A 25,084-nucleotide genomic window follows, 5' to 3' on the forward strand; every position below is an offset into this window, starting at 1 on the left:
CCATTCTTATTCTTACCAGCACAGAAGGGTCCAGCTGGGTCTAAGATAAAACCAGAGGGGCACTGGTTACTGCGATCTCCTACCGAAGAGAGAAAAATTAACCATTAGACCAGTCAGAACACGGGCACTTGTCATTCCAGCATGGCCTTCCCTGGGAAGATATATCAAAGAAGGAACAATGAAAAATACAGTATTGGAAACAAGCAAGAAAGGAGACCTTCATGTTTTTCAACCAAGAGGTAAACAACCTAGTCCAGATATTGTTGGCAAGCTGACTGGAAACATCTTCTGTTTGAAGCAATAAAAAGAAAACCAAATGAGCTACTTTGTAATAGTTAGAGAGAACCCAAGGTAACTGTGTGTTGGGTACAGCTATAGGTGCATACCATTGTTCCAACCACTGGCTCACTTTCACTGAAGGAGGAAGGACGTAATGTGCAAGTACCCTAAGGCCTTTGCTTCAGTGGAAAATCAACATTCTAGGCAGAAGTCCCCATTTATTTCCCCTGTGTCTTCTCCATTTGCCATGTTGAGAATCGTGGCCAAAATTCTATGTGTGACTGTTTCACTGTTCTGAGCAATTGAACCCAGGGCAGCAGGCAGGTTGAGCGAGAGCAAATGAAGTAGATGGCAGAAAAATGATCATTGAAAGACTCTTTCCCAGGAGCATTCCAGCCACTGGGAAAGGAGTGGGAACAAGGTGGGTGGAGCAAAAGCATTCTCCGCATGTAGTATGTGATGGTTTAAAGGTCACCTTCTGCTTCATTTATTCAAACACATGCCATCCCTACTGCTGTCACCATACCTAGTTTTCAGATGAAGACTCCGAGAGTAACATCTTATAAGGTGCTCAAGAACAAAAGCTCCTGTGGGCAGGCCTAAGAGGACAGCCTTATGGACTTTCATCTGCTGAACTGGTTATTACAACTTATGTTCAGTTATTCATACATTCTTACGCTCTTTAAACTTAAACAGTATGTGTGTAGGGTACCATGTTGGGAATAAACTTGCAAAAAAAATCATGTCAAAGAAACATAATTAATTATCAATAGAAGCTTTGCATTTTTGGATTTAATCAAGAGAGATATTTCTCATTAGATAGCCTTTGGGGAATTTTGCAGGGGGAGGTTTCTTGTATGCCACCATGTACAGAGGACTGACTATTATGGTTCAGTACATGGAGCTGGGTGTGGTGACTCATGCCACACTGCCAGCCCCTGAGAGGGTGAGGAAGCAGAACTGTCTATCTGAGATCAACCCAGGCCATTAAAGGGAATTTCTAATGGAAAAAAAAATTTTTTAAACAAGCCCAGTGAATGGGGGAAGGCCTGGAGACAGATTTCAACAATTCTGTGGTGCGTAGGAAAGACCTGACCATTTGCTCCTTCCTCTGAGAGATTTTGATGCACAAAGGAGGTTGCAATTATAAAAGCTTTGAATGTATGTCCCACATAGCAAATGCTTTCATGTGATTTAAATACGTTACCCGATTTTTAGAATACAAAAATCATGCAAATTTGTATCTTATTATCCTCTATTTTATTCAGAATGTAACAAAGAACTACTTTAAGTTACCCATCCACTTAAAGCAGGACTTTACAGGTAAGTTTAGGCCTGGGTTTAGTCTTCTTTTTCCAACAATTCTCACATTAAGACAAGATATTTATTTCGTTACAAATTATTTTCACGTATTTATTCCTTTCTTTTCATGTGTATGTGTGGTGGATATATGTGTTTCCACAGACAAGTATGTGGGCATACTCATCTGTGCTTATGTGTGTGGATTCCAGATGTTGGTGCTATGATGTTTTTTGTCAACCTCTGCTAGCTTCTTCCTTCCTTCTTTCTTTCTCTCTTTCTTTCTTTCTTTCTTTCTTTCTTTCTTTCTTTCTTTCTTTTTTTCTTTCTTTCTGAGATAAGGTCTCTCTCTTACTGAACCAAAAGCTTGCCATTTTTACTGCATTAGTTCACTGGGGAGCCTCCAGGATTCTCTTGCATCTTCTCTACCAGGGGCACACACATGTGCCTCTGTGTTTAGCATTTAACTGGGTTCTGGAGACCCAAACTCATAAATGTACTCCTTATCCCTTGAGTGAGCTTGCAGTGGTGCCTAGTACATGACAGGCACCCAACCACTGTCTGTAAAAAAATGAATTAACTATTTCTTGAAAATTATTTCAATGATTCTTTAAGAGATTATTAAACACGTGTCATAATTTACTATTTCATTTATTATTTCTAGTTTCTAAGATATCTATTTATTATTTTTCTATTATAAAGAACACTAGGTGAAACCTCTAAAATAGTCATGTCAGGCTATTTCTGTGATTTTGTTAGAAAAGAGTTTGAACATTAAAAAAAAAAAATTGACCAACCAAGAATGCAAGCTTGCCCCCTGGTGGTTACTGGGAAACTGCAGGCACGTAACTTGAAATTCATAGGGCCCATCTTCAAATGTAACTCACATATCCTAGAAACATACATGCAAGGACCACAACAAAATTTAGATGTGTTTCCTTATATTCTGGGATGTAGATGGCTTGGTAACAATCTCAGAGACAGTACAAAGATGTTCACTTGGCTTTAGGCTTAGCATTTAAACGTCAGCAAGCCTAACATGGAGAAATATGCAGACAAGTCCATATCAGCAATGGTTTTAGTTCCTTACAGCATGTCCAACCTTCTGACGCTGCAACACGATTTACTTCTCTACAAAGCCTGTGATCAAGAGCTCTGCAGCCAACCCACCTGAGTACTGGCGCTACAAAGTAACACTTGAGGAAAGTTGTAAACACATTGTGGGCACTGCTGAGTGAAATCTGTGAGGAATGAGCTACTTTGTAGTCTGTTACTACTACGGTCATGCAGTGGAGAAGAGCTAAGCTTAACTCAAATGAAAAATAAAAGGTAGTTAACATCCTACCTGGGTAAAAAGATATATGTATATAACTAAATTGAGTTACCAAAAAAGTCAATAAATGTTCAAATGCCAAAGAATTGACTACAGCAGTGGTCGGGAAGGAAATCTGGGGACCAGACGCTTCATGCAAGTGCATGTCACAAGGCACCACCTGGATGGAGATGTGGGGCTATCTTTAGACAATGGTGAGCAGTTCAGAAGGCACATATTACATAATGATTTCCACGAATAAGGAATGATAGCATTATAACTATTGCTCCACAGTGTCTGATAGCCACCTTCACCCAGGATGACTAGATTTTCTCATTTTTCCTGGAAAAAAATTCATTGCAAGACTGACCCTTTTCTCATGGGAGTCTTGGTTTGGATGATAAACTTTACGGCTACATTACTAAGTCCTAAGTGGCTACTAAGACGTATCAATGTGAATTCCTTTGTTTCCCCATTTTCTCTGTGTTATAGCTCTGCCTGATCCATGCTGGTTGAGCCTTCCCAATGGAAAACATCAATATATTCCATAAAGAGAACAAAGCACTTAAAAGGAAGCTGCTTTGAAAAATCTAGAAATTTCTGATTAGTTTAAGCTGGGATGTGTTTTACATCAGTAATTTTGAATTTTGAAATATCTCAGGAATTTTGAAAATTCGTCAATAAACACAGTATTTAAAAATGAACTTTATTACCTGAAGAAAAAAATCGTCCAGGTGGATAATATTTAATCCTCTCACAAGTCATTATTACTGTTATGCAGATGGTTTGTGGAAGCATAGGTCAAGAGGACAGAACTTTGCCTGATTGCTTAGGTGGCCTGAAGAGGCACCTTAGTAAACTAAATGCAACTGAACAAGTTTTACCAAAACAAAGAATACAGCACATATAAAAACCCAACTCTCGCACATTTGTTCTGGGCCTCCATACTCAGACTCCTAATTTGAATGGCTTTGGCACCTGTCTTTATCTTGTTGAGAAGAATGAAGATGACGGCACAGCTGTTTGGAGCTTTCCTTAATAACGTTACCTTTGGAGATTGAAGCGTGGATTTTGAAACCCAGTGTCTCCTCTAGTTGGTTGTAGTCAGATTCTACAGAAGATGCATGAAGTGTTTCTACTAAGAAAGGCATTTTCCCCCAGGCCTGATCATAGAAAATGGTGTGGTTCCATGTATAGGGGACACTGATGCCATCGATGGTGAACAGCCGGGTTGAGTAGGCGTAGAGCTGCCCAGGTCCTGTTTGAATGTAGTCCTCTGTGTAATCCTAAGGAAAAGGATTTGAGGGTCAACAGTGCGCCTGGCGTTTTTCACAGTGTACTTGAGTTATGATGTGGGGCGGGGAGGGGGGGCTAAGAGATTAACAATGGAGTTCTTTCTTTCTTTTTTTTTTTTTTTTTTTTTCATTTTTCTTTTTTTTGGAGCTGGGGACCGAACCCAGGGCCTTGCACTTGCTAGGCAAGCGCTCTACCACTGAGCTAAATCCCCAACCCCTACAATGGAGTTCTTGATAAGACTGTAACTACACAGTAGTGTTCTGGACACAACTCTTAGGCTGATCCTCATCATTAGAATCAGGTGTATAATTTATTGTCATAATTTGTAATTTAATGAGATACTGAGGTTGTGGGCCATGAGTTGAGCAAGCTGTAGGAGGGCTATTTTCATCACTCGAAGCTCTCAAAGTATTGCTTTCATTTCATTCAAGTTAAAAAAAATAATTTTGAAGTGAAAATATAATTACATCCATTTCCTTTCTCCCCCTCTTAATGGATGGTGCACAAAAGCATATTGTAGGAATCACTATTCTGTTTTTTTTCAGAGGAAAATTTAACAAGTGGCTTAAATCAGCACAGCAGCAGTTTTGGCTCTAGTACACCAGGTAATAAAACTACTCAGAGAGCTTTAAAAACTCAGCCCTGGAGATTCTTAAGTAAAGACCAGATGGTTATTTATGACCTTGTGGGAGTAGTAATTTATCTCTGGAGCAAACAGTAAGAACCTCAGATTTTTCGGCTCTGTCTACAGGGATTTTGCTCGTCCTCCTCACTGTCACATGACTAACCATGAAGCTCTTGTAATACGTTACCTTCACACTAACTTCAGCAGGTGAGTGGAGCTGCAGGACATGGCCACTCACAATGACGTCAAGCAGCAATGCGCCGTCGGAATCTAAGCCCCGAGCCACATGTGTCATCCTCAAGACCTCTCCTGGGAACGACATGGCATTCATTTCCTCAGCGATGATAATAAGCCATTATTACTGTTATGCATATGATTTATGGAAGGTTAGATCAAGAAGACTGATCTAATATAATGCTATTTCAAATGTGAATAAATATGTCAGAGAAAGATTCCCAGTTAAGAAAAGGCAGGCTTATTGAACTGTCTTCCCAAAGTCTTTCTATGTGGCCATAGGAAGAATGGAAGTATAGCATTTGATTAGGCAGAAGACCCCGTATTTTAGAATCTCAAGGAATAATTAAGTATTTCTACAAAATCACTGCTTGTGAGATGGGCCAGGCAACTTCACCAGGGACCGGCGATACCCACAGACTTAGCTACGGGGTTTTGTTTCTGCCTGAGCTTCAGCGATATTGAAAGGGCATCTTCGAACATGGCACAGAAAGCAAGAGGCCCACTTGCTTTCTGTGCTGATGAAACACTGGTTAAGGAGACACCCTCCCTCATCATTCTTCACCAAAGGTCAAAGGTCAATTGTACCAAGGCTGGCTCATCCCAAGGAGGCTGAAATGGAGCTTTGTAAGCACTTTTGTGGGCACTGGAAGGGCCCCAAAGAGGGGACGCCCAATGATTAGGACAGAAGAAGAGTGGAAAGCGTTAGTGTGGTCAGCATTGCTCTCGTCTGTTAGAGAATCACCGTAAAACAAATGGGTTGATTCACAGTTAAAGACAAAGCTTTAATTAATAACAAGAATGACTTATCTTCCTTCCTTATTCATGTTTTAAATGCTCTCTAAGGTTTAAAGAAAGGAAGGCACAGAAAGGAGTCTTTGGGGCATAAATACTACCGCTCTGCTTGAGGACACATGGTTTCTTACAAACCTTGTGCTAGCATTCACTGACAGGAAAATATAAAACCGTTTTCCATTATGTGTGTAAGAGTATACCAAATACTTGTAATAACTTTCCATGAAAGCATGCACCGTATTTTTCTTAGTCACCAAGCTGTATGGCAATCTATCTATAGCTGTGTCTGTGGGTCTGTCTTTCTGTCTGACTTCTCTGTCTATATGTCTGTAACTATGTATCTAGTAGAATATTACGTTCATCTGACACTAACCAGTTGCAAATTCCACTTGCGTCTCTCTTTTGAAGACTGCGTTAGTAAGGGTAAAGCCATTGACTGCTTCCCCTATTTCCTTTGCTGTGGTCCAGTAAATGGGATTTAGGATAGAAATGATCTTTCTCATTGCTGGACCTAGAGAAGCAGGAGAAACAGGGCGACAGAGCAAAATATTTCGTCAGTTATTGTCACAGTATATTATTCACGAGGGCGAGCGCTAGTTGAGTAATTGCAAAATCAATAAATCTCCTTGTATCTTTTTTACTAGCATATATTAGCTATTAAAATGACTGCATTTCACCATAACATTGGCATACATGCACTGATGTATTTTGATGCTCTCCCCAACAGTTTCTCTTTGGGATAAGGATGAACAATGTATCCCATCACATGTATTACATCATATTATCAATGGCTTGAGACATCATCTTTTAGAATCATTAGGTGAAAATAGTAAGGCAGAGAATAAAGTATGTCTTTAAAAAGACGTTTATGAAGGCTGGCGAGTTGGCTCAGTGGACTGAGCTGTTTGCTGCCAAGTTGATGAACCGAGTTAAATTTCTGGAATCCACATTGTGGGAGGAGAGAACCGATTCCCATAAGATGTCCTCTGACCTCCATGTATGCACACGAATGCACACACATGAATAACAAATACTCATTAATTAAATGTAATAACTGTTTATTAAAATTTTCATAAATACAGTGACTCACCCAGACTGCGAGGCACATTGGTAATCGTGGCCTGTATTATTCTTGTATCAGAGTTAGGGCTATCTGTTATTGTGGCATTAAGGAAAGCGATTCCAAACTCAATATCATTAATATTCCCAATAACACTCCCTCTGGCTCGTTGGGGTCCACCTATTGGGGGAAGAAAATATAAACCCTGGATAAGGCAGCAATTCCATCAACATTACTTGAGGGGAAAGGAAAGCCAATACGCAGAGATGCTACAAATCTTTTCGCAGCCATCAAAAGAGTCCTATGGCATCCAAGTTCGAAAGTGAAATTAATAGGCTTTTAAAACATTCCACTTTTACATGACACCCATCGTCCCCATAAATCTAGTATCCTTCCAATCTGTACACATCTTAGTACTGTTTCATAAGCCAAAGAATACAGTATGTCCATTCGCACAGCCCAAATAAAGCATGTGTTTGTTGGTGGTGATGACCATGACTACAGTGAATTTACGAAGTCATGTGTGGCAGTAAATACTTCATATGCATTAACTCTTTTGACCCTGCCAACAGTACTAGGCAGTAGCTTCCAACAGGCAGATTTCAGACTGGGCAGACAAAGTTCAGAGGAATAATGTAACTTTACCATCATCACAGGTAGAGAGAGAGAGAGAGAGAGAGAGAGAGAGAGAGAGAGAGAGAGAGAGAGAGAGAGAGAGAGAGAGAGGACTGAAACATGCTATCTTCTTGGCTTTAAAACATGTTTTAGAGTAGAGACTTATTTTTCCACTTAAATTGCTAACTTACAATTGTGTATATTTAATGTGGATAATGTGTTGTTTTAAAAATACATATACATTAAGGGAAAGGCAAAAATAGCCAGTTAGCCTACCTGTCACCTCCTTGCCTACTGTTTTTGTAGGGACAATACTTAGAACCTATTCTGTTATCACTGGAGAATGATGTACAGTTATGGGGAAATACAACACGGAAGTAGACACAGAAGAACAGAGGTCACCAGGACCAAGGGTGAGGGCAGAGGCTTGGGGGCATGCTGGTCAGGGCTTAGAACTTAGAGAAGAGGAATACAATTAAGCATATCTACTGTAGAACTGGTCATTACTGTTAATACAAACCTGTGTTCTCTAATCTACTGTTTCCATCTATAAAGCAGGGAAAGATCTCAACCAACAAAATTTAATTTGGTCCTTGTTACAGATCATTGCCAGCATAAATGTGATATACTGTCCAGTCTAAATCAGTGTGTGCGTGCATGTATGTATGTATATGTGTGTGTTGTATGTATGTATGTATGTATGTATGTATGTATGTATGTATATATGTATTACTTCCTTTGGAGGTGGGAGAGTCTTAGCAGTTTTGAGTTATAGCTAGAGCATTCTTTATTAGATGTAGAGGGCCGCAATAACATTCGCCACCACTAGATGGCGCTGGCTTCCACTGCGCCCCACGTGGAAGGCCGAGCTAGACAAGATGGCGCTGGCCTCCGCTGCGCCAGCCAACTTCCTTTCAGGAAGTTAACTGTGTGCGCATGTGCAAGAGTGCCTTCGTGCCAGGTCTTTGCCCACTCTGGGGCGTGCCTAATGAGATCATGGGTAAGCGACCAATCAGGTGTGGATGTGCCGCGCCAGGGTGTATATAAGCCGCGCCATGCCGGTGCGCAGGGCTCTCCTTAAGATTCAATAAAAGTTTTGGCTGCAGCAAGAATTCGTATGTCCCCGCGTGTTTTCTTGCTGGTGAGAGTCACGCGGGACATTTGGTGCCGAGAACCCGGGACAAACGCCTCACCATCGCCGGCGCCGAGGGGAGCCTCCATTCACGGAAAGGGTCCAGAAGCTGCAGGACGTGGGTGAGACTCTGAGAGACAATGTTTAGCCTTGATCTGTTCCACCTCACTCCTTTGCTAGATGCGGCGGAAGCCCCTATTATTGTTTTGGCAGCCCTCGGGTTTTTTTCTATTGGCCTTTGAGTTTCTAGCTACCGTCAGGCAGCGTCAGAGGTCGCATGGGAGCCGCCCAGCTGTAACAGCAAGCAAAGAGCACGGGAGGAGGGGCAAGGTGGCGTGTCAGAAACAGGGATGGATAAAAAATTAAAGAGCTCAAGGAAAAATAACAAGACAGTCCCCTCCAATGCAGAGGCGAGAGAGTGGGGAAAAAAATGCCCCGGGAGAGATAAAACAGAGAAGGGAGAAAAAGGTCTTGAAAAGGAGAAGTCTTTATCTGGTAAAGGATTCAAAGACTTCAGAGCTTGATAGCTCAGAGACAGACGAGCTTAGCTCCTCTGAGGAAGAGGATTTAGAAGATGAGGCAGCTCGCTATGAAAAAGAATGATACTACCCAGATGAACAACGAGCTAACAGCTTGGGTAAACAAAAGGAAGTGGAAGGCGGAAACCATGCGGTTTCCCAGCCTATAAGCCCCAGCGCCCCTCCATCTTATATGAAGAGATTCCACTCAGATTCCTTCCTCACTAAAGAGGAACAGAAAAAGATACAGCAGGCATTCCCGGTGTTTGAGACCGCCGATGGAGGCCATGTTCACGCACCAGTAGAATATGTTCAAATTAAGGAACTTGCCGAGTCGGTCCGTAACTATGGAGTTAGTGCCAATTTTACTATTGCTCAAGTCGAGAGGCTTGCCACTCTGGCCATGACTCCAGGAGACTGGCAGACAACAGTGAAGGCTGCACTCCCTAATATGGGACAATATATGGAATGGAAAGCCTTGTGGTATGATGCCTCTCAGGCACAGGCCAAAGTCAATGACATTGCTGAAGGCAATCAGAGAGACTGGACGCTTGATCTGCTAACAGGACAAGGGCAGTATGCCAATAATCAAACTAACTATGACTGGGGAGCATATGCTCAAATTTCCACGGCCGCCGTTAAGGCATGGAAGGCACTTTCCAAGAAGGGAGAGTCCGGGGGACACTTAACAAGAATTATACAAGGTCCCTAGGAGCCATTCTCAGACTTCGTGGCTAGGATGACAGAGGCAGCAGGCAGGATCTTTGGAGACCCTGAACAGGCAATGCCTTTAGTGGAACAGTTGGTCTATGAGCAAGCCACACAGGAATGCAGAGCAGCTATTACACCTAGGAAGAGCAAAGGATTACAGGACTGGCTGAGAGTTTGCCGAGAACTTGGAGGCCCGCTTACTAATGCTGGCCTCGCGGCTGCTATCCTACAGGGCCAAAAGTGCTCAGGTACAGGTGATCGCAGGGTCTGCTATAACTGTGACAAACCAGGACATTTGAAAAAGGAGTGTCAAGCCCTCACAAGGAAGAGAGCACCAGGACTGTGTACTAAGTGTGGGAAAGGCTATCATTGGGCTAGTGAGTGTCACTCAGTTAAAGATATCAGAGGCAGGCTTATTCAGCCCCGGCCTCCCCAGGCAGAAGGGGGTGAAAACACTCCAAAAAACGGGTATCTGGGCCCCAAGTCTCAGGGCCCCAAAACATATGGGACTCCAGCTTACAACAGACGGACACCACGGTTCGCAGAGCCACAAAAGGCTCAGCAGGAGTGGACCTCTGTTCCACCACCCAATTCATATTAATGCCACTGATGGTTGTGCAACCTGTCCCCACTGACTACAAAGGCCCCCTACCCATGGGAAGTGTCGGCCTTATTATGGGTCGATCCTCCTTAACCTTAAAGGGACTTATTGTTCACCCTGGAATAATAGACCAAGATTACACGGGAGAACTTCAAGTTCTCTGCTCTTGCCCTCAAGGCGTTTTTTTCCATTTCCTCAGGTGACAGGATTGCTCAGTTGATTATTCTTCCAAGCTTACATGATCATTTTCCTTCTTCCGGGGTCCCTAGAGGCACCGCGAAGTTTGGCTCTTCCGGGACTGATTCTGCTTATTTAATGATGGACCTTAATTCCAAACCCTCTTTAGAGTTGAATATAGAAGGGAAAACTTTTACGGGAATTCTAGATACAGGGGCTGATAAGAGTATTATCTCCTCTAGTTGGTGGCCTAAGGCATGGCCTGTCACTCAATCATCCCATTCCTTACAAGGACTAGGGTATGAGGCCAGCCCCACTATCAGCTCACGCTCCTTGATCTGGCATGCTCCAGAAGGCCAATCAGGAAGGTTTATTCCTTATGTCCTCCCTCTTCCTGTTAACCTTTGGGGGAGGGATGTCTTACAGGGTCTAGGTCTGACATTGACCAACGAGTACTCTCGACAAGCTGTCGAGATTATGAAGAGAATGGGCTACGAGGAAGAGAAGGGATTAGGAAAAAAGGAACAAGGAATTAGAACTGGTCCCACAAGAAGGTAATATAGGAAGGCAGGGCCTGGGTTTTTCCTAGGTGCCATTGAGGGTTCTATGCCCATACCCTGGCTCACGGAGGAGGCAAAATGGGTTCCTCAATGGCATCTATCCTCTGAAAAATTAGAAGCTGCCACTAAATTGGTTAATGAACAATTACAGCTTGGTCATTTAGAACCATCCATTTCACCATGGAATACTCCTATTTTTGTGATAAAGAAAAAATCAGGAAAATGGAGATGATTTGAGAGCCATTAATGCACAGATGCGTTTATTTGGCTCGATCCAACGAGGCCTACCCTTACTCTCCGCCTTACCTAAGCAATGGAAGATAATAATTATAGACATTAAGGATTGTTTCTTTTCCATCCCCTTGTGTCCACAGGAGAGACAGAGGTTTGCATTTACTATACCAGCTATTAATCATCTTGAACCTGATAAGAGATTTCAGTGGAAGGTCCTGCCTCAAGGCATGGCCAATAGCCCCACTATTTGCCAACTATATGTACAACGAGCCCTTGAACCTATAAGGAAGCAATTTCCATCTTTGCTTCTGGCTCATTACATGGATGACATTCTAATGTGTGATAAAGATTTAACAACCTTACAGACCTCATATCCCATCTTAATCAAAACATTGGGACAATGGGGACTACAAGTCGCTGCAGAAAAGGTTCAAATTGCAGAAATTGGCTCATTTCTGGGTTCGGTCATTTATCCTGAAAAAATAGTTCCCCAGAAATTAGAGATTCACAGAGATCATTTACATACCTTAAATGATTTCCAAAAATTACTGGGAGATATAAATTGGCTGAGACCATTTTTAAAGATTTCCTCTGCTGAGTTGAAACCTTTATTTGATATTGTGGAAGGGGACTCTCATATCTCCTCTCCGAGAGCATTGACGTCAGCCACAATCCAGGCCTTACAAGTTGTAGAAAAAGCCTTACAGGATGCTCAATTGCAGCGCATTGATGAAACCAAGCCTTTTGATTTGTGTGTTTTCAAAACTATGCAATTAGTCTTGTGGCAGGATGGGCCTTTATTATGGATCCATCCCAATGCATCTCCTGCTAAGATTATTGACTGGTATCCCGATGCGGTTTCTCAGCTTGCACTCCGCAGGTTGAAGGCAGCTATTACTCATTTTGGGAAAGAACCCAAAACTTTGATAGTACCATATACAGCCATTCAGGTTCAAACACTAGCTGCTACCTCAAATGCCTGGGCAGTGTTAGTTACTTCCTTTGCTGGACAGATTGATAATCATTATCCAAAACACCCGATCCTACAATTTGCTTTAAGCCAAGCCATTGTGTTCCCACACATAATGTCTCAGAAACCACTTGTTGATGGGGTTGTAGTGTATACAGATGGGTCAAAAACTGGTATAGGTGCTTATGTGGTCAATAATAAGGTAGTATCTAAGCAGTATAATGAAACCTCACCTCAAGTTGTGGAATGTTTAGTGGTGCTAGAGGTCCTCGAGACCTTCCCAGGCCCGCTTAACATTGTGTCAGATTCCTCCTATGTGGTTAATGCAGTTAAGGTTCTTGAGGTGGCTGGATTAATCAGGCCTTCCAGCAAACTTGCTCAAATTTTTCAACAAATTCAATCTACCCTTCTCAGCAGGAGATCCCCTGTATTCATAACACATATTAGAGCTCACTTGGGCCTTCCTGGACCAATGTCCCGCAGAAATGACCTAGCGGACAAAGCTACAAGAGTGATTGCAGTTGCCTTGTCCCTTCAATTAGATGTAGCAAAAGAATTTCACAGACAATTTCATGTGACGGCTGAAACTTTACGCCGCCGATTTGCTTTGACTAGAAAAGAAGCTAGGGAGATAGTTACCCAATGTCAAAATTGTTGTCAATTCCTGCCTGTACCCCATGTGGGAGTTAACCCACGAGGAATCCGACCGCTACAGGTCTGGCAAATGGATGTTACTCATATCCCTTCTTTTGGAAGACTTCAGTATCTGCATGTTTCTATTGATACGTGCTCTGGCATTATGCTTGCTACACCTCTAACAGGAGAAAAGGCCTCGCATGCAATTCAACATTGCCTCGAGGCATGGAGCGCTTGGGGTAAACCCAAACTCCTTAAGACAATGGACCAGCTTATACTTCTCAAAAATTTCAACAATTCTGCCACCAGATGGATGTGACTCATCTGACTGGTCTCCCGTATAATCCTCAGGGACAGGGTATTGTAGAACGTGCCCATCGCACTCTCAAATCCTATTTAATTAAACAAAAAGGGGGAGTCGAGGAGGCTCTACCCTTAGTACCAAGAGTAGCTGTTTCCATGGCACTCTTCACCCTTAATTTTTTAAATCTTGATGCCCAAGGCCATACTGCGGCCGAACGTCACTATTCAGAGCCTGATAGACCAAAAGAAATGGTAAAATGGAAAGATGTTTTGACTGGTCTATGGAAAGGCCTGGATCCTATTTTAATAAGATCCAGGGGAGCGGTTTGTGTTTTCCCACAGGAAGAAGACAACCCATTCTGGCTACCAGAACGACTTACATGGAGAATTCTGATGCCTAGAAATGACTCCCGGATGGATCCCTCGGAAACTACCTCTAGCCCTCACACTGCCTCATAGGATTTGGATTCCTAGTACTTCAAAGAATGGGTGGGGGTGGCTCTGTTTGGTGCAGCCCTATGCTGTGGATTAGTGTTCATGCTATGGTTGGTTTGCAAACTCAGATCTCAATAGAAACGTGACAAGGCCGTTATCACTCAAGCACTTGTGGCCATTTGAACAAGGGGCCTCCCCTAAAATTTGGTTATCTATCTTCAAAAATTAGTCGGTATCTGAGTTCTCTGCTCTCGCACCCCATGGATCTGTGGATCCATTGCATTGGGATGAGAGAGACTCAATGATTCTTTGATCAGCCCTTCTACATCGCTGAGGTTTCCTCATTGCACGCGATAGGGTGATCATGATCTCCCCACTAACTCACCTTCTGGCAGGCCTCTTTTTAGAGTTCGCCCTAGTTCATTATCAGTGACTGTCACACAGCACTGTGGTATCCAGAGACGGGCAACTTTCCTCATGCACAGACCAATCTAAGACACGGGGCCCGGTGGCGATAGGGTTACCCTTCGACAGATAAGGCTGTGACATAGAGGAACGACCTAAGACAGGAGCCACAGCAGATGGACGTAACTGCAGGGACCTAGACCAGCCTAGACAATAATTTACTGTTATTAATTAATAAAATAATAAGGGGGAGATGTAGAGGGCCGCAATAACATTCGCCACCACTAGATGGTGCTGGCTTCCACTGCGCCCCACGTGGAAGGCCGAGCTAGACAAGATGGCGCTGGCCTCCGCCGCGCCAGCCGACTTCCTTTCAGGAAGTTAACTGTGTGCGCATGTGCAAGAGTGCCTTCATGCCAGGTCTTTGCCCACTCCGGGGCATGCCTAATGAGATCATGGGTAAGCGACCAATCAGGTGTGGATGTGCCGCGCTAGGGTGTATATAAGCCGCGCCATGCCGGCGCGCAGGGCTCTCCTTAAGATTCAATAAAAGTTTTGGCTGCAGCAAGGATTCGTATGTCCCCGCGTGTTTTCTTGCTGGTGAGAGGTCGCCCGGGACAATTAGATGTATCTATCAGATAATAATTGTGAAAAAATTGATAGCTATATTACAATTTTGACAGCATTGTAAAATTCATACCAAAGCAATCTGATTAAAGGGCAAATACGAAAAGTTCCTCTTTCCTCGGTCCTAAGCAGGGGAAAGAGAGACGTGCTGGGCAGGGTTGCTATTTTCAATTTTCTGGATGGTTACTGACAAGCATGGCTTCTATTTTAACTGAGGCACTTGAGTCCCGTCACAGAAATAGATGTTTCCTCCATCTGGCTACCTGGTTGGGTTCCTGAAAGTCTTGTCTGACTCTGGGAAGCAAGCTGTCCATCTATCTGGACTACGAAACCCATTATCTGAAGCCAGAACTGTTCTCTGCTCCAGGAAGGCATCTCAAAACCCTCCATGACCCTTTGTGCACAGGCGTGCTGACTGAGCACCGAGGAGTAGACACCCAGCCTTTCCGTTTGTCTGGTTCTACGTAAAACACTCAACTTAAATCATTCTCACCCTGTCAGGTGGGGCCTTTTCCATTTTCAGGGACATTTTATTTCTTAAGAAAACATAGAGCTTTATAAAGGCCAATAGTCTTCCCATGTCAACAATATGGAACTGTCAATGTTGGCCTCGCTAAAATCTTTAGAAATATGTCCTCTGACACAAGGAAGCCCCAAAGGAGCAAACAGAGCCAAAACCTAGCTGTCAACACTCTTAAAGGGGGGGAAAATCACATTTTAAAAAATGATAATTCCAGAGTTGTTTTATTTATTGTGGGCTCCAAATGATACCTTCATTCTAATTTGCATGAAGCCTCTCGATTTGTGCTAGCAATGGTCTTGCCCGAGCACAGCTCACTTACCCGGACAAGCCTGCATGTTGCATCTGGAGACTTGGGTGGCATCTCCTGGACAGGAACGGCCACTTTTAGAGGGCACAGGATTGTCACATAACCGCTTTCGAGTTCTTTCACCTCCCCCGCAAGAGACAGAACAATGACTCCAACTATGCCATGTTCCCCAACTTCCATCCACTGTGAACAAGAATGGAATGTTCTGGATTAATGAATCAGCTTTACAATCTCTGCCGAGGATACTGCTGATGTGCAAGTGGCAGGGCGACAGCAAGGATCACTAAGTGAAGAGGTTTACTCATCCCACGGACAGAAAGGAAGAGGCTCACCAGGACACATGTCAGTATTGCACCTCTGGATCTGGGTATCTGGACCCCCACAGGCTCTTCCTCCATTGGAGGGCCGTGGATTATCACATGTGCGGTACCGTCTCATCTGCCCTCCATTGCATGTCCGACTGCACATCCCCCAGCCACTCCAAGGGCTCCAGTTGCCATGGGCTACGAAGTGAAATAATTTGACATAAAACAGAGCTTTAAAACTGAGATGTGGAAGAAACCATGACATTTGTCCCCAAGTCAAGGGGAACCCTTTAAGAAATGAACAGAAAGAAAACGAACCAATAAATGGATATCTTTCCAAATCACCAGATGACTTAGGTGATGTTTTCAATAGAGACAGAGAACATATGCTAATAATGATGGGAATCCCTTCAACTGGTCTCATATTATATTTAAATTATTGCATGAGCTAGAGGTGATATAAGAGATAGTCTCTACTTCTGAGGAGCAGAGACTATAACATCGAGAACACACTAAAACCAGACATCACTTTGGCATGCTTATTTAAAGGCCAAAGAACAAGCAACACAGTATCATAACTTCAAGGATTGGAGGCCATAGCAAAACTTTAAGGAAGTTTACATCTTTAAGGAACTAACATCGACTCACTGTTTCCAACACTCACTTGGACAAGGGTCACTATTGCAAAAGTCACTCTGGACACCAGTCCCTTCGCATTTGTTTCCTCCATACTGTGGCACTGGGTCAGAACAGTCCCTTGTTCTCTTCCTGGTACCTCCTCCACAGGATACAGTGCAGGTACTCCAACTGGTCCAAGCTGCCCACTTGCCATCCACTGGATTAACAGAAAACGTGCTTGGTTACTACATAAAACATATGACCAGAGCTGCTGCATGTAGAGATGGCTTACATGTTAAGTGCTAGGGGCTCTTCTAGAGGACGAGAGTTTGGTTTTCAGCATCCATGTTGGGTGGCTCACAACTGCCTGTAAATTCAGAGCCTCTGACCCCTTTTGGCTTTTACACACACACACACACACACACACACACACACACACACACACACACACACAAATAAATCCTAAAAAAAAAGTATGACCAGGTCAAACCATGGCGTGAATGTGTGAATGTGTGGGAGGTAGATGTTAATGGGTTTAATGTGGTAACCTTACTTTATGCCTCTCACCTGGACAGTGTCTCTCATTGCAGACTTGCATCTGGGTTTCTGCTCCATTGCAGTAGGCCCCACCAAATGACGGTGGCGGGCTGTTGCAAAGTCTTGTTCTTGTCTGACTGCCTTTTCCACAGCTTTTGCTGCACGAACCCCAAGGTTGCCAAGCATTCCACACACCATGGACTACAAACACCAGAGACAGTTTCAACCACAGAGCCATATTTATTTAAAAAACAAAATTATGCAAATAAATTAACTCCATAGTAAGTTAAAATTCCCACAATCTAAAATAACTAAAATTGAACCAAAAGAAATAGAACTAATGATGTTCTTCTTCTCTCATGTTTGGTTTTCAAAGGAGATTTGTGTCCAGGAACATTCAGAAGGCTTAACTAATGCCAAAATAAATGCTTACAATTATTCAAAGGAGACTATTTTATTAAAATCAAATTTAATCAAGGAACCATATGTAAACAGAACCCAAGTGTTTAAACTCTCGCTAAGCACTTGTCCACATTTGGTCCTCTAGGGATGGCAGAGGAGACCAGAAGCAGCTATGCAAGTCTGTTTACTAGATTGAGATGTGCTGTAGGGAACACGAAACCGTCAACAATGCTATTTTGGATCTAAGATCGCAAGGGTGCATCTCTAAACATGGCCTGGCTTCCCACTTATACATGTTCTTGGATCTTTCAACAACAGGGTGATTTGCACAGGACTAAGTCTTTGAACAGTTTTCTCCATTACATAATGTTCATGAATTAGAAATTTGGAATAACACACTCACCTACTTGCTAAACAACAGAAGCAAAACTGACCAGTAGTTTCCAAGATCTGCACTGAAGGCTTCCTTTTGGTAACTAACACATTACGGCATCTGACCACAGGCCTGGGACAGCTCACGCTTCCTACCAGGTGCATGGGCTGAGAATCAGCTCTGTGCTTTCTCTTGTGCAAGAGTCAGTATCAGGCTGTATTTCCCTTAAAGAACCTTCTAGATATGGTGCCCATAGAATATGCTTCATTGGTCACTAGTTTTACCAAAATATGAACCAAAAGGGGGGGGGGTATGACTTGGACCTTAGTATTCTCAACACAACTTATAAGAAACTGTAATATTAAAATCAACCAATGAGGTAATAATTTTAAAGAAAATATTAAAACATCTTGCATTTTCTCATAATTAATTGATCTTTGATTAAGGTGACTACTTATTCTCCTGCTTTACAGATAGAGGCAAACCTTGTCATACAAGAATTTGTTCTAAGACAATGTTGGACTAAACCTAAGAAGCCAGGACGGAGCACTTAAAACCCAGCCTAGAGTGTAATGCTTGCAGTCCTCACATTGACTGAATCGCTTCAGATGTTCTGCAGGACCCAGTGAATTTAATAGAGTGACAATTCAAGGATGTGAGTCAACCAAGTCCAAACCTCTGACACCATAAGGATGCTTTATCAAAGGAGCCTAGAGTGGAGTGGTGTTTATTATGCAATGTCTGCCTGTTTCTACTCTATGCAAATGGACGTTTGAAAACCTCTTTGAAAAAGTTTGGTCTTCTTTATATTTAATTTACAAAGAAACCCTAACCAAACTGACTTTTATGACACAAGATGCAGTTGGATTGAAAACCTTCTTTCGTATAGACAGATACACAAAAAGAAAGAAGCAAAGAGGAAAGAAAAAAAGAAAAACATGGGAGAAAGAAGAAAGACAGTATAAACCAGAGAACACACACAATATCACAGAGTTTGGATGATACTGAAAACCTCCCAAACAGCCAAACCAAACGACAAAGAAAACACAAGTGGAGAGGAATCGCTAAAGAGTGTAAAGCACAGTAAGTTCATTTGTTGTAATAGTGGAAGCTCTGTGAAGAGCATCAGGGATGTGGGCTAGAAGTAGAGACTCTAGAAAAGATCTGGGGTCTGAGGTGCTCAGCCCTAGAAGTTATGCAAGAGTTTTGGTTTCTATGTGTTAGGCTCAATACTCAGGGTTCACTGAAACTTCCAAGACAAAATCCAGGATATTTTGAGCATATCGGTAGATAAATGAATAGTGGTTAACCCCTGAATTATACTTGAGTTATTACACTTCTGAATATGAGTCCTTATTGATGTAAATCGATCAATAAATAATAAGCAAAAAGTTCTTTGCAATAGGAAGCAATAACAGCTGTATCAGAGTCAACAGAAAAGTCAGTATTTTATGAAAAGCGTAAGAGCAATGAATGCAAGATAAGCAAGTATGTGCTAACAATGGTGGGCAAAAGACTAATAAAATTCTGATCTAGCTGTAAACTATCCACACACACACACACACACACACACACACACACACTCTAAGGGGAAATAGCAGTGCCTGCTAGTTTCTGTGGTTCCCTACTGCCTCGATGGTGGGCATCTACTCAAGGGAGTGACATTACCAAGCCCTCAAAGAGTAAAACAATAAGACAGTGAGCAAAAATAATAGTAAACAATTAGCTACCAAGCATGTAGGGTACACTGACATTTATTTTAATGCAATTGCAAACACCCTTTAGACTTTCATTACATAATCACATTAATAATATACCTGACAAATTGTAGACAAGTTTTCTAATTAGGTATTAATATTTCTTTTTCCTTTAGAATAATACCACTACATTAGATTGTTTATTTTTTTAAGACTAAAGCAAATCCGTGGCTTTTTACTTATGTTAAAGACTTCAGGGTAGTGGGTTTTCCCTGTCTGTCTGTCTGTTTTGGGGAAGATTATAGGTATGTACCACCACTCCCTGATCAGTATTATTTTTGATGAAATACAAGAGTGAAAACCAAACTTCTGAAAGGTACTCCAATCACAGCAGCCTTGGTTCAAATCTTCAATTCTGTTTTACTAACCACTCAAACCTTAGTTAATCTATTAATTACTATATTTCCACCATTTTCTAAAAGTTTTATTCATGTATATAGTAAGATGCGATACTTACCTCAGTGATTCTTTCTCTTTTTGAATATTTTCTCTCAGTTTTGTTCCACCAATTCTCCCTTTTGAGTTTACTCACTATGTTTATCAATATTAAAATCACTCTACTTAATATTCTATTTATATTCCCTAGAATATTTCATATTCCATTCGCTCAAGTGCTTAGAAATCCAAGTATCTTCAAAGAAGAGTACATAATAAACTAGAGTCTAGATGAATGAATGAATGAGTTCCTGACTAGTCCTTCTCTTCTGCATGGTCTTTCCTAAAGGTCTAGAACCCCTTGATGACCTAAAGTGAGGATGTCACTCACATGTTCCCCAGGGTGCCCACCTCCTAGATTTAGTTCAGTTCAGACAAAAGCATGAGACAAATTTGAACTCAGAAATAGTTATTTCTCAGAAGCTGAAATGAATCTCAAAGAGAGGAACTTTTCCACTCTGAAGGCTGAGATTACAAGGCCACTGTGAGCCACAAGTTGCTTGCCGTCATTTTTTCCACACATGGGAAGAATTTAATGGAGAATTAAGCCAAAGAGAATATTAGTGGAGATCCAAGATGGGCAACACACTAGTAGAAACACTGGACAAATCCTTGCATTCAATTTTACCTGAAAGAAGAATTTTTTTCATTTATTTACGTTGAACCCTGTCACTTGAATCTGAGCATTGGAATGGCTCTCATCAGCAGGGTCGATAGGTGAGATGGTAAATGACATGCTACTAGAATTTTCCTCATGAGTAGCACACTTCTTGGTGAATATTTAACCCCTCTGAGCTCATTTCCTCCCTTGAAAATGGGTGACTAGATTGCATGTCACCTTAAGTCCCCATCATCTTTCAATATATGAGTTCCTATATTCTTAAGTTTCTGGGCATGATGTAAAATACACCAAGTCCAGAGCTGCTTTCCTGTTCTTTTACGTGAGTTGTTTCTACTGCAATCCTGCCATCCCTTCACAAGGCTCTTTATGAAACAGAAAGACAACACAGGGAACGAACATGTTCCTGAAGATAGAAGTCATAACAACTTTTCATAATGAAGAAAAAAGGGATCTTAATGTATAGGGAGTTAAAGTATAAAAGCTTTGCTGGTGTCACTGGTGGGTCCTCACCTGGGCAAGGCCGAATGTTACACATGATGGTTTCCACAGCATACCCCTCACATGGCCGCCCACCATGCTGAGCCGGTGGGTTACTGCAAGTTCTCGTCCTAGTTTGGTTGCCATGCCCACAGCTTCTTGAGCATTCTTCCCAGAAGCTCCATTCTGACCAGTGACCATCCACTACAGGGAGGTAAAACCATTACATCATTAGCTAAAGTCGAATGGCAAGTAGTGACCACGAGGCAGCCAAAGGTAGGAACATAAATTAGTGTCTATTAAACACATGCCTATTCACTGAATGCAGAGACATACCTGGACACAACTTATTTTGACACTGTCGTGCTTCTGACTCTGAGCCTTGGCATGGCCTCCCTCCATTGGCTGGAGGAGGGTTGTTGCATAGCCTGCTCCTCTTTTGGATGCCTTTTCCACAGGTGACACTGCAGGACCTCCAGGCAGACCACAACGAAAACCCACCATGCACTGCAAACAAAACATTGAGTGCTGTCTCAGGTTTGCAAGTGAAAGTTTCTAAGAATAATTTCACTGGAGTTACCTACTGGGTGTAGAACTGAGTGTGATTGCTGGGGAGCAGCTATGGAAACTTTCCCTTAGGGGTAAAATTAATATCTACTAGTGAGACAATAACTTAGTCAATGAAATTCCCTCTCAGATCCTCTGCTGATTCTTGTGGTTGTGGCTATGAGAAGAATAAGAGATGAAGAAATTTATATACTACTTACCATGTGTGTGTGTGTCTATCAATCTATCTATCTACCATATATATATATATATATATATATATGTATATATATATACATCTCTATATAATATACATCAATTTCTGAACATTTTTGCTTAGTTTTTAATGAAAATTTACTTTAAGATTCTGAATGATTAGTGTGGATTTGAATACTCTACACTGTGTTGTTTTAATCTTACTAGTTGGTAAACTGGAAGGAGACTGGGAATCTGAGCTGTCTTGGGTTCCATTTCCCACGCACCCTGGACTATGACGGGCACTCTGACAAGGACAGAGCCCATCAAGTTTCGGGCAACACACTCATATTCAGAGGTGTCTTCCTTGCGAGCAGCAGCGATGTATAATGAACTATTAGGCAGCATGGTAAGTCGGTTATCCCAGGGGATGGGGCGCCCTTGACGGGACCATGTGATGGTTGGCTGAGGTTCACCAGCTGCTTGACAATCCAATGTGACTCTGCCACCGGCATCCACAATGGTTTCCACAGGCTCAAGAGTGATCATGGGAGAACCTGTGAAGAAAGTAGATACTGTGTCTTGGTGGTTAAGGGGCTATATTAATATCTTATCTTACAAAATGTGGCGACTTTATTTTGAAAGGAATTTTGCCATCAGGTAGTATGAACTAATGAGCTGAGCAGTAAGGTTTGTGTTTGGGTAACTCAATAACATAAGAAGAAAGGAGATTGGATGGGAGGCAGCGAGGAGTGGATGGTGATTTGTATTGTTTTAGGACTTTGACCTTCAGATATCTGTGAGGCACTCATGTCTCCTAGATGGCAGGTAGAGTCAGATGTGTCCACAAAGGAATTTCAAAATTGAGATGTCAACCAGGAACATGGATCTGTCTTTCATAACTGGGTGAGATTGCTTCAAAATAGAAAGTAATGTCAGCATGATGATGAAACCAAAAAGCATGGGAAGGAGTTAAGAGATGGACGGAAAGCTGGTTTATAAAGGATACAAAGAACCAACTCCTGAAGAATTAAATAGGAAGAAATGGGAACCCTGGTATGAAAGGAAGGAGTTTTGGGAGGAGGGAGACTCTGGGCAAGAACAGCAACCCAGATGAAGTTCCTGGAAAGAACCAGATGTACAAGGAGTTGAATGTAGCTGCTGGCAGGATGCCTATCTCTATATTGTTCTACATGTTTGTAAAATTAGCTTGAAAACTGTGTTTTCAAAACTGAGGAGGGTCATTTCAGGGAGAAGAAATCTCTATTTGGTGAGAGATGTAGCATGGAAAGACTTGGTAGTTTTATGCCTAGAAAGGATGCTTGACCCCAGGGGACCGGGTGGTGGTTCACAAAGTTTCTAGTGTTTGCTAATTCTATGCTTTCCTTTCCCCTGAAGAATCTCAGATGACGTTGCTGTTGAATATGAGAGCACAGGGCAGCAAGGACATTGAGAAAAAGAGAACCATGGGATGACCACACAGACACGGCGAGGCTTAACTGAACCGTGGCTGAGAGAGAAGAGAAAAAGCATCAGATACTTCTGCATGGTGGGTGTCTATTTTATGTAGAGACAAGTGTGCCTTACTATCTAAAGCATAAAACAAAATGGAAGCAAACACATTCTGTCATAACACTTATACACTAGCGTTTTTTATAAGGGTTACTGACATGTTTTGAGAAAAGTTATTTTCTTGCCTTAACTCTGTTGTCTCAGCAAGTACCAAGTACCATATAGAACTGTACATACCATATAGAACTGTACATACCATATAGAACTGTACATACCATATAGAACTGTACTTACCATATAGAACTGTACATACCATATAGAACTGTACTTACCATATAGAACTGTACTTACCATATAGAACTGTACTTACCATATAGAACTATACCAGCAATTCACCACATCACATCCATATCGCTATAGAAATGGCTATTGCTTTCACTCACTTCCTTATATTTAGATAACATTATGTATTTGCAGAGTGATGCTAAATCTGGTTTGTATTCACACTAAGTATGGATAAAGTTGCTAAACAAGCTTGTACGCTCATGATACCATGGCCAAGAAAAGTATGAAGTTAAACTTAAGACTCTTGATTTAGATACCATAGACATGTTTGATGTCCACAAAGCTAGAATGTATAAATAGAATGGACCATGCATACATATTTCAGGTTAAATGGAGCACATCGTTTACATAGTCATGAAAGGTAAACATTTCATCTGAGTGAAAACACCGCTCTGTGCTTTGAGCTTAATGTCAATAGTATTTCTGGCCTTTCCGTGTTAGTGATTATGAGTATTCACTGTCGGGATGTGTGTGTGAGCTGAGCTGATAACATTTTCCTTGACGTGGGTCAGCAGAGTCTGCCATGCTGTGCTCTAGTTTAGGAAGCTTGGCCTACTTTTGGCACCCACTGAGGGACTCCACGAAGAACAAAGCCTCCACTCTGCAGACACAGCTAATTCATGGAAGAGGGCTGCCAATCCCCCTGGAGGCTTTCTGAGTGCCTTTAAATTACTCTTTATTTTTAATATGTATTCTTTCCTCTTATTGAAAGAATTTTTTCTCTCACACAATATATATTTTAAAAGTGTATAAAATGCCATCGTTGAAAGCATGTGGCAAGAGTCTGGTGAACCACAGAGGGCACTCACTGTTGTCAAAAAGGTTCTGATAATGAGACACTGTGACCATGAACTGTGGGTGTCAGATAAGAGAGGGAAAGAAATCTGTGGAGGTATATTGGGGTTATGCTTCATGGCAGTGCTCCCATATCACCAGGAAAGGAAAGTACACACTGAAAGCTACTGTTCAAACATATGTTGCAGGTTTAAAGGAAATGGTCATTCTCTAGTAGACATAAGTCCTGCTGTTTTGTCAGCTGGAGACTGACAGAAGAACTTACTTTGCAGAGTCAGACTCATACTGCGCTCTACCACCCCGGCCTCATTGGCAGCAACACATGTATAGTCACCAGCGTCTTCATTCTATGGAAAGAAGTGTGCTTGTGAGAACAGGGGTCTGCAGGGCACATCACCCTTTCAATATGATAGTTCGTTTGGAATTTAAATTTTTGGGAAGCATTTTAATGAAAATAGAACACTCCACCCATGTCTATGCTCATAGCTAGGTTAAAAAATGAGGGGAAGAG

At 42.1% G+C, this 25,084-nt stretch overlaps 1 protein-coding gene across 2 annotated transcripts in view; it reads right to left on the reverse strand.

Moving 5' to 3' along the window:
• Hmcn1 (hemicentin 1) overlaps positions 1 to 25,084 on the reverse strand; it is a 457,385-nt gene that overhangs the window by 28,586 nt on the left and 403,715 nt on the right. For both annotated transcript variants that reach the window (NM_001271292.2, XM_087580179.1), the window contains 13 exon segments: positions 17 to 79; positions 3,939 to 4,176; positions 4,999 to 5,120; positions 6,214 to 6,351; positions 6,931 to 7,080; positions 15,667 to 15,837; positions 15,987 to 16,157; positions 16,624 to 16,794; positions 17,145 to 17,315; positions 21,214 to 21,384; positions 21,517 to 21,687; positions 22,209 to 22,478; positions 24,839 to 24,920. In NM_001271292.2, the coding sequence (NP_001258221.1) occupies positions 17 to 79; positions 3,939 to 4,176; positions 4,999 to 5,120; positions 6,214 to 6,351; positions 6,931 to 7,080; positions 15,667 to 15,837; positions 15,987 to 16,157; positions 16,624 to 16,794; positions 17,145 to 17,315; positions 21,214 to 21,384; positions 21,517 to 21,687; positions 22,209 to 22,478; positions 24,839 to 24,920 (2,089 nt within the window).

This window comes from Rattus norvegicus, chromosome 13, assembly GCF_021556685.1.
Source record: "Rattus norvegicus strain SHRSP/BbbUtx chromosome 13, alternate assembly SHRSP_T2T, whole genome shotgun sequence".
Classification (NCBI taxonomy): Eukaryota; Metazoa; Chordata; class Mammalia; order Rodentia; family Muridae; genus Rattus; species Rattus norvegicus.